The 15,736-nt window shown below is 40.7% G+C and overlaps 1 protein-coding gene across 1 annotated transcript; it reads left to right on the top strand. All coding sequences in view use genetic code 11, as the record gives it.

Moving 5' to 3' along the window:
• Positions 1 to 1,680: 1,680 nt before the first annotated feature.
• Positions 1,681 to 3,662, top strand: EGR_01730 (hypothetical protein; the record flags this gene model as incomplete). The annotated part of the gene is made up of 4 exons (XM_024490979.1): positions 1,681 to 1,705; positions 2,482 to 2,625; positions 2,664 to 2,776; positions 3,483 to 3,662. The coding sequence occupies 4 exons, from the start codon at positions 1,681 to 1,683 to the stop codon at positions 3,660 to 3,662; spliced, it is 462 nt and encodes a 153-aa protein (XP_024354435.1).
• Between the last annotated feature and the right edge of the window lie 12,074 nt (positions 3,663 to 15,736).

Here is a 15,736-nt window from a genome sequence, read left to right as displayed (position 1 = left end):
AACAACTACGGTTTGTGTTATCGCATTGGAGGTCACAGGTCAACACAGTGAGCAACATGATTTTAAATCTGTTTGTGTTTTCTCTTCTCTTCTACAAGTCGTGTCACCAGCAGGACGTAGTTTGTCATTCTACTGACAAATGCACATTTTCAAGGAAGGTACAAGAGTTGAAACGTTATTCTGAAGGCTAACAGACGTGACCGCTCCTTGAACAGCTTGGGGGCAACCCATAATCTAGCTAACTTTTTGCCGAGTCTTTCAAGCTTATAATCAGCGGATTTTACCATCAATGTATTTCAAGGAGTGATAACAGACGAGAGAAACATGGATAGATCACCTTGTGGTGGATATCAGTGCAGGCTTTGTTGGCAGAGACCATAATAGTTTCAATTAATGAAAGTAAACATTGCTAAAATTGACTAATTACAGAGAAATTAACGCTTTTGCTACTCGGATTTTAACAGGAGCAATCTAATGATTGCCCCTGGTGCCTCCTTTTCTCTATAACTTTTTGTAAAGACCCCGAATGTTAGTAAAAGGCGAGAGGGGTGGAAAAATAATCTTTCTCAGCGATTAACCCCGTAAGATTCTTCCTAATAGCGGGAAGAACACTTGATGTTGAATTGTAGAACGTAATCATCCCTAGTAATCGAGTCAGCCATAACAAGCAAAAATTAGGTTGGCAACCAGCTTAGAGAAGGTCTGAAAGGCTATCATCATTGTTTACAAAACATCATGACCCTAGTATGGCTATTAAACTACGGAGAGACTAGAAAGCCGGCGTAGTTAAATAGGTAAGCAACATGTATATCATTCAGACGCACTGTATAGAGAACCGAAATGTTTGAATTAAAAGTTTTACTGAATATAGAAGCCATAACGTGTTTCAACACCATTTATTTGCCAAATGTATATTATTAGTGATCAGTGGCTGTCATCGAATAAGTCTACTCTTATTTTAGTAAATCGGAACTGAACGCATGCGGTTTCCGCCTGCAGCTACCGTGTAAATTGTCAGCAATCCAGTCAATAGAGTAAGGCAACGAAAGAACCTGTGAAACATTAACTTTGATTGCGTGCAAGTGTAGGTATCAGATGGCCAAACAAAAGCTAAGGTTACTGGCGCTACTCTACAATTCTGAGCCTTTCCTCATCAAGTTTCAATTCTGGACTGTTAATATTGCCTGTTTCATGAGCTAAGAATTAATTGAATGAGCCTTACCACTGGTACTTCACGCCCTTCTAATTGGAGTGGATGGGCGCGTTTGGCCCCGCCAGTACTGGTATGCAACTGCGCCACTTACGCGGCATGCTGGATAGCTGGATGACATTCACTCGTGTAGCACCCATGAATATGCATCTTTTAATAACTACGTCTTCCGTCTGCGTAAGCCAGAATATCCCGACCACCTCTCTCCTCCACTCTCCATCTCGAACTTGGCCGGAAATTAGCGTTAGTTATAAATAGCGTCATTTGGAGGGCATTCAATCAGCTCTTGAGTTAAGGACTTTTGATGCACCCTTTACTTGAAAAAATGTGCACTTTGTTAAAATCTTTGACTAATAATTTCTAACCAGAAGCATTACTCACAGACTATAGGATGTCAATGATCATTAAACATTACCATCATACACAACTTTTTTTAGTCCTCATACTCAGTATTTTATTTCAAACATTAAATGCAAATGTTTCCTGTGATTTCCAGTAAGGTTCAAAGGAGTCCAAAAATACATGTTTCTCTTTTTATCAATAAAAGTGTGATAACGGAACGGTTGAAATGCACACCCGCCAGTTAATCTTTCAATGCCTCAACTTCTTATTGAAGACATTGTGGGTAGTGTACTCAAAGTCCAATTCTTAGTGGCCGTAGTTTTCACTGTAAAGTCCATATATGCGGTGACAGCACTATGGGTTCACCAAATGAGTAAAGCAGGGACACGCAATTTCCCCTAGATGGTGGATGAGACACAGGAATTGTGAGGTGAGGGACTGTGGCTCATATGTGACGCGGTAATTACCGCACCACTGCCAACACCTGCGTGCGTGCGTGCGTGAGAAGGCGGGAGCATCGTGTCTGTTGCCAAGTCGGCCAAACGCTATTGGGGACGATGGTGGGACTGGTGTGCGTGGGCACACGCTCACGCCTGCACTCAACGGGCGTGGCGAGCTCCATGCGGGATGTTTGAGGACCACTGGAATGCGGCCTTAAAGGGAGCTAGAAAGCGCCATTAATGAATTACCAGTGGCAAAGCGCAGTCACTGGCATCACCTACGCACCTGCCTCCGAGTTCACTCTTGTCGCTCCCGCTCCCACCTCCTTCTCCTCCTCCAAATACAACGCCTTCTTGGCAAAGTGGATTTCAATTAAAGCTGCACTATACTAACAAAACAGTTCCGAAGATCAGCTTACACATTTTAGCCACTACCGTTTCAATGAACATTCATTTTCCATTCGTAAATTCAAACTTAAAAAACTTTAGTTCTCCTTATTTCAGTAATTTGCTGCACATATTGTGATTCCGTGGATAATTTAAATGTACTAAATGGATTACTAAAGCTTAACAAGTTTTTTGTCTGTGAACCTAACCATCTATTGGGATTATGGAATTCTATACTTTATAAAAGTAGGCAATTTAGTGAGTTGATAATGGCTTTCTTTTAGCTGTTGTAGTTCCTGCCAAAATTATTGCGAAAGTGGCCAGAGTAGTTAGCTGCCTTGTAATCACGTTTAATGGCCAATTCCGGTCAATTAGTGCCACCGGAAACACTCATGAAGTGGGCATCATGTAGTAAAGGTCTCACTCCAACTGGCGTGCTGGAAGAGGAAGCTTTTTTGGTACAACCTTGTTTAACTCATTTGAGAGGATCTCGCACATTTCTCGACTTTTATCCGCAATATAGACGAAAATTCCGAGCAGCCATCCGCGACAGTTCTACCTCACACCTGGACACACTACGACCAATCTCTTCGCCTTCAGTAATCGGCCTATAATTCAGTTTGCCACCTTTTCATTTACTGAAGTAGAATTGCAAGCCATTTCATCAGTTTACTCAAACGTTTGAATCCTCTTCCACAGACTTGATCCAAAATTCGAACAGCTCAACATCTACGAATGGAGGAGAGTCAGGTACACAAATTACAATTCAGGAAAGAGAAGGAAAGACGATTGATCTTAAATGTTGTAGGGATAACCTCAGTATCAACTTCTATTAATCAGAACAATGCGATATACCACCATGATTTCTGGTGAAAGTTATGCGCTAGAATCATGGTGATATCGCGGTTCACTTGTATGGAATCACTAATTTAATTGAGAATGCGCCCTCTTCTAACCAGCTCTTAACCATAATGTTTCACACTCAGTGGATGAGTTAATTTGCTTCTGATGACCTCCATTTAATTTATCCAGTCAAAGTTGAATTATTTAAATGGCTTAAACACTGAAATAGGAGATAAAAGTCACTTTGTTATTATTTTTAGCAAAGTGGACAGGACAACACTTTACACAGAGGCAATAAGACCTTTAAATTAAAGAAACTTAAAAAGTTGGGTAAAATGCATTATTTTTGGAAACCAGTTAGTTGCTTTAGAAACTTTACTTTAGCTCTTTGTCTCTCGCATTCGACAAGAGAAAAACAGATTAAAGCAATTGATATATAGCTTTTGAGGTGCAGTTTGAGCTCATGAATAATTTAAGTGCTGCTTCAGTTGTATTTGGGCGGCTGAGAGGCTCAGATCTAATAAATGAGATTGAAGGGGAGACGACGTGGAGTGGGGGGAGGGCGGAGTGGATTGGTGACTCTGGTTTAACCGTAATGGTTCCTTGATTCATTTATTTAAGCTGAATTGAAGCTGTGAACATTTAAGAAGTATGACTTTAATTAAAGTCTATTAATGAGGGCAATGTCATTTGATGGCTGTTTTTGTCTGTCATTATTTTGCATAGCTTGGGAAAAAACTGTCATTTCGAGGGAGCAGTCTCTGCGGCTAAAATCCACGATACCGATTTGTGCAGATAATGAGCATACGTAATGGAAAAAATAACGAAAAGAAGGGCTTTACAGTAAAAATGTAAAATGGCGCAAAACAAATCTTAGCATGATATTATTGAAGGATATTAATTGGAGGTTGATGAGAAACTCAGAAGTACACATATAAAATTTATTTCAAATGATGTATAGTGTGGGTACCTATCCATCAGATCACATGGCATGGCAGGCAGCTTAATTCACTACTAAACTTGAAAGTACACTCCTGTCAAATAGTTGAAGATGTTACAGTACCATGAGGGCGGCTTGCCTTCCCCTTAGTCCTTTAGGCGCCAATTTACTAATTGTAGCTTCTAAAACATGTAAGAAAACATACTTTTTACTAATGTTTGTTTAAGTAGACTTTAAACACCAATGCAGAAAAATAGTTTACCATCCCGTGTCAAAATGCTAGTGGACTAGCCTAAATCATGACTTCACTCGCATGACTATCGCAAGTTCCATCGCCAAAACATGTTTCTATTATGCTCGGGATAAGCGCTGTTTATTTAGAGAGAACTCACCATTTGCGTGCAGCCGCACTAGCTGAATCCTAAGGGAGTTGAAGCCTTAAATGTTTGGAAAACAAGATAATAGATATTTCATCAGGCTTGACGAATGTGGGAAAGATGCTACAAAATTTTCGGCCATTCTTTGTATTTAGAAGAATCCTGGAAGCAAATAAACGGCACTTCTTTGCATTTCAGTGCCAATTCATAATAAATACTTTGTTAAATTCATGCATGTTTAAAATGGGAGAATTGAATAAATTACTGTGGCAGAGTTTTATCGACCAAATGAGGTATTAAACGCAAAAAGCGTGTAAAACACGACATTTGACTGCCTAGTGTGAGCATACTGGGAAGAATTTCACTATCTAAAGGAGCTGACAGAAATATGAACAAGTAATTACGAGCAATGCTTAACCCAACTTCATGTAAGCCATCTAAAACGTCTTGGGGACAGTGGAAGACAATACTCGGGCAGAATGTGTATCGTTGACGCACAGTAGGGCTTGGGACTGCTGGCATGGCCAGTTGGCCAGGTCACCTGGCGGAGTCTCCAAGACTTAAACAAAAAACTAACTTATTGCCTAGCCTCCGCCCCCTTCCCCATTTGAATGTTGTCCTCAATGAGACCCTTGATCAACATCCCTCGTCAGCTATCGCAACGTAATGAGTGCAGTCAGAAGAACAACTACGAACTGACCATGCCAGCTATCGAATTTGTGTGCGATGAAGAAAATGTTTGACCTCAACGTCAGCGATTCCTCCTGGCAATTCTACTGAACCTGGAGTTTCATCCCATACAGCAGCTGGATTCGGGGACGAGAGAATGTGTTGACCGTCAAGCGAGTCCACCGGTAGTTATAGGAATACTAACCAAAAAGCAGCATTAAATAGCAAAGGATGGGATTCAGCATAGTTTTGTGGGGGTAGAGTTTCGCGTCTCTTCCTCCTTGCCACGTTATTTTTGTTTTATAGCTGTACAGCCATATCAATTTTGGTTGTATTCAGCTGGTAGGTAAGTGGAGGAGGTATCACATGCTCACTTGATTGATATCTTCAAGCAGGTACCGTTGGCGACTCCCTACTAAGCTTTTCAAAATGGTTCATGGATAGTGTTAATTTAGTTGTTAGTAGCTTTCAAGCATAACAGGGGCCTGGGGTAGTTGGCGGTGACAGACGCCATTTTCAGCCCCTCTGTTGAGAGTCGTTATAGCAAGTTTACTTTTCCGCTCAGCTAATAATAAGGATAGTTGTCTTCTATGATTGGGTTTGCTTTCCACTTCTACCAATGTAGTGCCCTAAGGCTTCTCTAAAGACGAAAGAAGACAATACTCGGGCAGAATATGTATTGTTGAAGTACTGAAGGACTAGGGGAGTGGGAGAAGACGATCTACTGGCATTGTCTGGAGGCCATGAGGCCCTGCAAAGGTGCAATGGCGGGGCTCCTTTACCAGAACCGAAAGTTAAACCAACAGTGAAGTATTACATCTTCTAATTAATGATTTGTTTAGAATTCAAAGAAAATTAGTTTTCACCATTGAGTTTAGTTGGTACGATAATTCAGCTTTAGACAGAATCAGAATTTTGGAATTTGAATTTACGAACTGACGTTGGATCCACCCTTCTGATACGGTGTCTCGAGTTCTTTACGGCTCTTAGTCATTATCCTAAAAATCATGTACCTTGCTCAAAGTCGGAATGTTTACTTGTCATGATACTAATTCCCTTCATAGCCTTAGCAATGGTCTGGAGATATTATTTGAATGTTAAAATACATGGTGTGAATAATAAAAGATAAGTACTTAAGAACTTAATTTCAAATGCAAAAGACGGGATCGAAAAGAGGGATTTGAACCGATGGTTGCAAGCATTCTCTCCAAAGTATTTCAAAGCCTATTGACAAACCCTTCCCGGTGTTCTTACATTCTCGCAATGCTGATATGAAAGCAAAGTAGGTTGCTATTCTCACCTCTATTTACAACGATAACCCATACCCTTTTAACATAACATTGTGCAATTTAGATGGAGGAAGAATTAGGTAGCAGCATTCTTTGACCTGACTAATGTAGTGTAAACGAAGGGGTTTGCCATTGACAGAGGGGTGTGGAGTAGTGCAAATCAAGAGCTCTTTCACTCAAGCGGAAATTGGTTTGTATATTGTGCCGCCAGACCTTCACTGTGCTACAGGCTTGAGTGGGAACACACGCCGACCGACGACACAGATTCAATGACGTACAACTGATGAGTCACCCAGTTGGAGAGAAAGAGGGAGGAGGTAACAGAGAAGGCGAGTCAACAGCATGCCACTACGCGAGTAGACGCCGTGAGCCTGCGTTCTCTTTGGCGCAAGGTCCCGTGACGGTTCAAACAAAGGTGGATGCTGCTAGCAGTCAGCTTTCTTAGTCCGCTTAGATATAGCGTGATGCGCTGATGGGGTGATTGTCTTGGACACTACAACTCCAGTCTAATCCAGCACATACCGTGAAAGGTCGTAGTTGTACCGAATTTAAAGTTTTATGAAACAGCTGTTGTCTAAGTACTAATTATGGACGAATGCTTTGCCTACAATGCATTTAAGGACCTCGTAAATCTTACTAATGAAAGCGATTCTGCAGGGACAAGTGAAACAGAATTTCGCCTGAAAGATATGACAAAGGAGTATTTGGAGCTATTTGGACTTGATGTCACCGGATAATCAGACTTTCAGTTGACCGTTGGTTTACACTGACAAGGTGGTCATTTTCACCAAATCTCCTGGTTTGGGTTACCCACAAATATAAAACAGCCTTGGAAACAAGGTTATAGCTCTAATCAGTCAAGTTGCTATCATTTTGTGGTTTGTCTGACAAAAGTTCCACAGATCATTTAATGAAAAAGTAGAAATACAATTGTCTGAGCACGTTAAGCTTTTTAATTTAGTAGCTTTTCATTTTTCTGCATATGTACGTAAGGTGTAAACAATTTCTTAATTCGCTTTTAATAGAAGATGAGCCAGCCGAGATTGGAATATTGAGGAGAGGTGAGTTTATTTGTACATCATATTGTACATCGTATACAAATAAACGAGTTCCTTTAAAATTTAATCAGCATGTTAGCAGCCACCGACTCGCATGTGAAGCTCAGATTTCCTTTTGTGAGTTCGAGGTATCAAGAATACGGATCACAGTAAATGTTGACTACCCGATTGTAAAACAAACAGATCAGTTGGGCTTAAAACGATGCCACAGGCATAATTTGTTCGTTGTCTGAGGAGGTGATATACACTTTTATGCTTAAAAGTAAAACAAAATGGGAGGAAAAAGGTGACCATTGCAACTGCTGAAGTCGCGTACGAAGGCATCTGTGCAGAGAATATCAACTTTACATATATTTGAGGAACAGACTGGTTCTTCCACACGGCATTATTTCCGTACAATGTTTTTTATAGCTAGTTCAATTTACGGAAATGTGGAATTGCCTTTTTCCAACAGGCAAATTAAATAATGAGTTGTTCTTTCAAATGCAATTTGTCCCACCCTTTTTAAGGTATTAATAGCGCAAAACTGAGATGATACCGTTGGCATTCTAACAGTAGGCATTTCTCTCAGCCGTGGACTAAATTTTTATTCTGCCTTTTTTTACAATGGAACTTTATTCCAGCATTGGTGAGCAGTAAATAGGATGTTTGAACACACGATTTCAATGCTACTAGCCGTTATGAGGTTGCTTAATCCACGATTCGGCACACACGTCGTAAACTTTATCCTTTTGTATCCAGTTGTGAGAAAATCCTCAAAATTTGTCTCTCTGTGAACCGGAGAAGGGAAATACCCTAAGGAGCATTAACTATGGTGAATTTTAGATTTTGGTGAGAACGAAATGGCAAGGAGAAATGAACGCGAAACCTTATCCTCACGATGCTTTGTTATATGACTCTGCTTTTGGGCCAGTGTTTCTACGACTAGCAATGGACATACTGGATAACCGGCATATTCCCCTTTTCACAATACAGTTTCCAAACAGGACAAAACCGCCGATCCAGTTGAATTGACAGGAAGATCGGCGACGTTGTGGTCAGACACCTTCTCACTAGAATGCAAATTCGATGACTGTGGCTGTTGGTTCGTGACTGTTTCACTCTCACGGCACTGACCACTTTGCTGTGGCCGAAGCGAAGGTTTGACCATGTGGAGCGCAGGGGACGGCGCTGGAAATACTTTGATAATTTGTTTAACTCTCCATTTTGGTTACGATGGCACTTAAGGCTCCGCTATGGCCTACAGATCATGCCTGTAGCACCCTGGCCCTTCTGCACGTCAGCAATATGTATCATCTGCTTTAGTATCATGTTTTGTGTCTTAAGGCAAGACTCAGTAGCTGAAACACCTTATCATAAGAAACGAACGGAAATTCAACTTCATTTTTCAACTCAAGAAAAGTTAAAGTCAATAAGCCATGAATCCCAAAATCCCCTTAAAAAATCTCAATGTAATCTAAGGAGCAATTCGTTTATCGTAGCAAAACACGAGGACTCCTTTGCCTCTGATCTGCCACCACGTATGTGTGTGTGTGTGTTCCAGAAATGGGGGCTTGCTAGGGCATTTAACTCACCAACACAGAGGTTTTTCTACCAGGCGCATTCACAAATGCTTGGATTTTACTAAGGCCTTGTGTCATTAGATTCCCTCCTTTTTCCTCATGCCACCGAATAACCCTAGTTGAATAAGTGCTACCATCAGTGAAACCTGAGAAAGACATTGTGAAGCAGTTTAGAGGTGTTAATGCAAAATTAGTCATAATTGACCAGCTGCACCGGTTTTTGGCTCTAAAGTGCTCAACACATTGACCACTTTAATTATCACCTGAGCAACTCTTAATTACGTTGGCTTGAGGTGGTGGAAAGGCCTCGATACTTTAATTACAGCATATTTAAAAAAAAAAACAAGAACTAAAAATGCATTGTTTGCTTTTTTAAACAAAATAATCAGGCTGACACACAAAAAGGCACTAGTAGAGGGAGTATTTACTCGATTTGGCAGTTAGTTGGGAGGCTGGCCTGCCAGCGCCTCTTGCCCCGCTTATGGGACAGTGACGTAATGGCAGTTGCTATACCAACACTGCTTCCACTCTGCTCGGCAGTTTTGCCCACTGACGCGTCGCACAAGCCCGCAGTAGGTTGTCTTCTTAAAAAAACACCACTATCGCTGCTGTGCAATGCAAACTGTACACTGTTCAGCGCACTGAAATACTGGCTTGGAATGTTCTAAGGTCGAAATCGGGACGCTGAAACCACCGATAGGCATGCACAAGAAAGGGTGCTTACCAGAAAATCACTCTTTTATGAAAATAAAACTCATGATCTTGTCAGTTAATCTTGGATGCCTTGGCTGGATTCAGCATACAGTGGAAGTGACGCACGCTTCTAATCTGTACAAATAGTCTTTTTGAAAACTCCGCTTTTGTTGTTAGCCAGTGAAGCCCCCAGTGTTGATTAAACAGATTAATCCAGATTTAATAGTCGTAACTTTTATTTTCCTGACCGATATTCTTACATGAAAGCCCTCCCTTATGCAGCTGTTGTGTTTCCCTCTGCAGAAAAATTATAACCCTCACGCACAGAAGGCGCCCTCATAAAAGAGGGCATCATTTTGATGTGCTTCTTTAATGCGCATTGACGGCAAATCGTGTGATGTAGATAGCTGGAACAAACTTCTCACACGTTCCTAATGCCATTTGTCAATTGAAGAAGATTAATGCAAGCTTTCTAAAGCCTTACACTTGCAATTGAATGTCAAAAAATTGGACGTTTTGCCATTCCAAGGCAAAGACATCTAACTGGAGAACGTGTACTATTCATCGGGAAAGGGAGATCCTAATAAGACGACTGAAGGACCAGCGAGGGTTTACATTTAGAGATGTAACCTGGAGTGTGAAAGCTATGCATTTATTGGTAAGTTGAACGAACGGATCCTAGTACTATTAGCAGCCGCCTGCTGTCACCGTTGAGAACACTCACAGATATTCATCTCTTTGTACTTTATTATAACTTAGTAACTGATTAGCAGATTCATGCCATTCTTTTACGCGAATGGCAGTGTCCACAATTAAGTATTTAAAGGGAAAACCTGCAGCGGGAGTGTGGGCAACAGTAAATGTAAAACAAAAATGCTTTATTTTTAGCTTTTTAAACAAATATAATATAAAAGAAATAAATGAATGCTGGAGTGATCTATCAGTGCATGTAATCTCTGTTTGGCCTCTTCCGTGTACGAATATAATGAGGCTGCAAAGTAAATTGACCATCAGTGCTTGTTTACAACAATAATAGGTAAAAAATTAACTGGTATACTCAGTTCTCCAAAGTTCTGGAGTGCGAGAATGCAGCAAGTAGGTGGGCACTACAAGTATTGCCGGGTGACGCCGCAACCCTTGGTAACGTGTACCGTACATCCACAGGGAAAATCTATTCCAGTCCGGGCTTAAGCATTGGCCAAAACTGTCCACATGAAAGGACTATTATTCGATAATCACCAGAATTTGTTTTCACGATGCTTGAAAGTCTACAAGGCCTCATTCGTGATCTAATCGACAGATCACAAACAGCGGAGAATTTGGTGGTTAGTGAGAATTTCCCCCAAAGACTAAAGCGGGAACAGTGTCTGATAACCGTTGTAGTCATCGTAGGTGGTTGTGCTATAACTGCCGATGTTTTCTCTGTAAAATAGGTCTTAAAAGCTAGTGCATAGTAAAATCAAAGGATATGGTTGGATGTTTTGCACCTTAACTTCATGACTTTGAAGATGAAAGAAAATATTATTTAACCGACAGAGAGATGAATGGCCTTTGATTGCTGGAATTTTCCTTGTCCTAAACAAGTAGTCCTATGAAAAATACTAACTCTGTTTTATGAAGCAATTAAGTAAGTTGAAACTGTCTTTTCATATTTGGCGGCTTGCAGTTATCGTGTGTTACTGTTGTGATCTGCCTCGGAGGAGACTTGACTATCACAGTCCTTGAAAGCCTTTTCCCACTTAGTGTTATGCTGACTAAAACTGAAAAAACGTGACTACCTTTAATCTGCTGACCATACAATTTAGTGTCAGTCTGATAGCGTGGGTCACACATTTGTAACTGCGGACTCAAGTGGTAAATATACTAATTGCTATGTGGCATGTGGTCCTTTTAAAAAATCACCCATATTCAGTACCTTTAAGACGGTCTCTGAAAATAGAAGGCATTCCAAAAGAGGTAGAAATTGCTCGGTAGTGGCACAATGTGAAGTTTGCCGTCAGAAAGACCAAAGGCTAGAGTCGGGACTCGTGGCTACGGTAAATTAATTCCTCAAGGTAGGCATTTGGCAATTATTTTCTTTCAACTATGTGACTGAACTACGATCCGAATTAAATAAACCAGAATTTAGTCTTTAAATGTTTTTATAAAATAAATGGCGATGATAGTGAGTGGGGGAACAAGGTCACTATAGCGTGAACGTGCAGAAAAGTGGGATTTTAAAACAGGGCAGGTAAGAAAAAACGGTCCCATTTGTAAGTCAGTGGTTGGGTTGTGCAAAATCCTCGATCCTTGTGATCAAGGCGAGAAGTAGGGCACCACAGTAAGAGCAGGGATATTCGGTTTCTCCCAAACAAAGGTTATTGTTACCTAGTGTTAATTTTTGGAAGTGTTGCACCAAACCTACTGAAGCACTTTTTGGTGTAACTTTTTAAAAATCCAGTTTTTCTTTAAAGACTTTTAACGGAGGAGGAGGAGGAGTCTAAAAACAGCTTTGTTACAAAACGAGTGACTAGTAACATAGGCGGCATGGGCAGTACACCTAATCGCCAGGATAGGGGGCAAATCATAAGGGCCGATAGGAGTAGAGTAGCCAAAAATAAAGAGTCCTTTTGTTCTAAAGCAAATAACCACTTCCTGGGTTAAATGAACTTTTGATTTTCACCGTTTAAAGTGCACAAAATCCCGAAATATTGCTTAAAGACTAGGGTACAAAGGTTTCAAAAGCCAGAGAGTGCCGTTAATCTGGAGTTCTTTTTACCAATGAGGACATTTTAATCCATCTCGATTGACAAAGAAGAGAATGCGCAAAAGTGGATTAATAGGGAATAAAGATGTTTGTTTGTTCAACGAACAAACAAGCAGTCGATGAGCTCGGTAAACAGAAAAACTGTTTTAGTGCCAGAGCAATATTTGGTGTTTAAACTCACTGATGTGTCTCGCTCTGCCGAACGCTCTGGAACAAACGAAAAAAAGTACATAGACAAAAGTAACGTTTGAAGCATTTCCATAAGCTGGTTCGAGAGTCAGCGGACCTAAAAACATCCCAACTATCGCTATTGGCCGTTGGACCGAAAGTGTGAACGTGGTGCTTTACAGCGTACCACACTGGGGCTTTAATGGGCAAAAGCAATTATTTAGTATAAACGTAGATGATGCCGAGCAGCTTACGAATTTAACCCAGCTTGACCAAACGAAAAATTCTAATATCATTTTTGTAAATTTACGTCTGGACTAAAGCCTCTTCCGATGACACTATAAAAACTCACCAAACCACTAATAGGAGTTTCTTCCCTAGTACTGACTCAAATATATAAATTATTCTAATATAAGAGAGTCCCTAAACCTTTATTTGAAACGCTACCATAGTTGGATGACGCAGTCGCTAGATTTTTGAAAATCCATTTGAGAAGCGTGGTCTACGTTAAACCCATTTGCCCTGTGGTTTAACTCGGTACTCGAAAAGAAAATTAGGTTGCCTAAGTTACGCTTCCTTAAAAAGCAATGAGCTGGGAACCACTTCAAGCCCAAGGCTCTTTGTTCACACAACGGCAAAGTCGCCACTGATTAAGGAGGCACTCCATTCACATTGTGCGCGCGTGCGACCAGCAGACCTACATCCAATTTAATTGGTCAGATTTGGTGTTGTGACTTTATGTGTCATTGGCCAGCTTCGGCCAATCAGCAGACGAATTTGGGAAGTGGAGGCATCGATTGGCGCTACCTGCGTCACAGCGATTCATCACGAGTTGCTTCAACTTTGCCTCACGGTCTTGTGTTGTTGTGGCCGTGGCGTGGATCGGTTCGCTGACTAGAGTACCCGTGCATCGTTGTAATAACAATGGCAAGGATGCATGACGATGTAGACAAAGAAAACGATCCTAGTTCCTCGTCGTTATTGGGAAAGAGCTTGCCTAACTTGGAAAGTGGCACCAAGGCCGAGAGCAACGTGAGTCTCTCCCCTTCCCCCCTACTTTTACGCAGCCTCATTTACAAAGAATCATTATTTTCATCAGCATTAAGAGTGTATTTAATTGGCTACCAAATTTATACTGTTTCAGCTAGATCTTGGAGTTACTTCGATAAATGTCAGCCTAGCTTGGTCAAGAGCATTAGTAGAGTCCCTTGGATTAGTGTATTCATGAACTCCCAGTTGTTCTTAATTTTTTTTTTATTTGATTTCATTAATACTAAGACTTTAAAAATTGTTAACTAAAACTAACGATCCACACGTGTAGTCAACACTAGTTACTGTACTTTGTGCCTGTTTACCAATTGTGCGCTTCTTCAAATCTTGCTATTTAGAGCCCTTCAGGCAGTTAAACATCTGACCATATGCTACAATATTTGTTCTCATGCATTTTACACAGTTTTATACTGTTATGAACAGCGATTTGTTTGCCTTTAAGACGACATTCGATTCAAGTAAATGAAATCTTAAGGCTTCATGGGCAAGGGAGTGGTTCTCAATGTTCCGGCATTTCCCTTCGGGTTTTGTGTTTCTCTCATTTTTTGAAGCGGGAACCGTAGGCCTCACTTTTTTATTTGTAGTTTGAATGGGTAGCACGAGGAAGCAATAAAAATTGCCTTCTTTCAAGCCTTTTTGGTTAGCGAATGGAAAATCTTGGCTATCTGGGAGGTCTTTTTCGATTTTAATGTAAACGAGAGTTGAAGAAGCAATGCACTAGCTGAAAACACTCAACCTCAGAGGCCAGTGCTAAATAGTATTGGGAATGGAGTTCACTTAGTCGGAACGGCCTGTGTTAAGTATCGATTTCCTATTAATTCTGCACCGTGGTTACCAAGTGGCCGTTGTTGTCTTGTCTCTGACACAGTAAAATAATCTCTTAAACTCTTTTTTAGTTGTAAGAATTGCTATTTATCAACCCCATTGTTTGTATAGTTTCCGCTCCATTGTCTCGCCAATCTATTGCCCTCAGCCCTTCATCCACCTCGAGGTAACGCTAAGCTAGTGCAATCCTCATTAAGTGATATTTTCACTAACTGTATTAATTCAAATATTGTAAACCATTTCGGAGACACTGGACTACATTTCGGACCACGTCAAACGCAGAGTTCACTCACCTGCTTATTTTGCTTTGAAAATGATAGAAAGTGTTCACTGAATGCCATGCCAATTAAACATTTCACTCGCCCATGGAAGATGAGTCTGTCTATTTTGTTGGACTTCTGACGGATTTATTGCCCATTGTACAATTGTTTTTTGTTCTAACGTTTTGTGGTCCACTTTTTTTCGTACCTTGAGTTGGATCGGTGTGACGACCACTATCACCTATGAAAGGTAGGTAAAGCAAAATAGTAAACTCAGCGAGACTTTCTAGTGTTAGGGTGCGTAATTACCCATCGTCCCACAGGCAATTTTCAGCACAATTTCCAGGAACTAATTGGTATTCTTCACAGGCTATTAGTACATTCGTTCGGGATTTGTTTATGAATTTCCTTAATAAGATTTATCGGAAGCAAGCAGGCCTAGACAGGGATTTGCTTTCGTTAAACCAGTCTGTGGTAATGTGAGTTTTCCAGATACGGTGGATACTGAAGTGAGCATTGTTAATCAAACCACGCATTATTCTTTGCGAATATGCGAAACCTGGCACAATATGCATTTTAATACAAACATCACGAGGTAATAGTCCGAGGATTCTGTTGCCTTATGAAGGAAATAGGGAGATCGGTTTACTTAACAGTAGCTGCTCTTCCATTTGCCCCATTTTAACCGCCAGTTGTTTGTTCAATTCTGAACTGTTCAAGGCTCATGCGAAAAAAATTATTGCTCATTACAGTAAGATTTCGTAATTTATTTCTCACTCATGAAGTGGATATCTCACTGGGCAACGCTCTCCTTTATATGAGCCTTAGTAAGGCAGAGTTGCTATTAATCTAGGACAAAAATAACAGCAATATCTAA

The sequence above is a fragment of the Echinococcus granulosus genome (genome assembly GCF_000524195.1).
Source record: "Echinococcus granulosus chromosome Unknown EG_S00007, whole genome shotgun sequence".
NCBI classification, from domain to species: domain Eukaryota; kingdom Metazoa; phylum Platyhelminthes; class Cestoda; order Cyclophyllidea; family Taeniidae; genus Echinococcus; species Echinococcus granulosus.
This window is presented reverse-complemented; position numbering and strand designations above follow the sequence as displayed.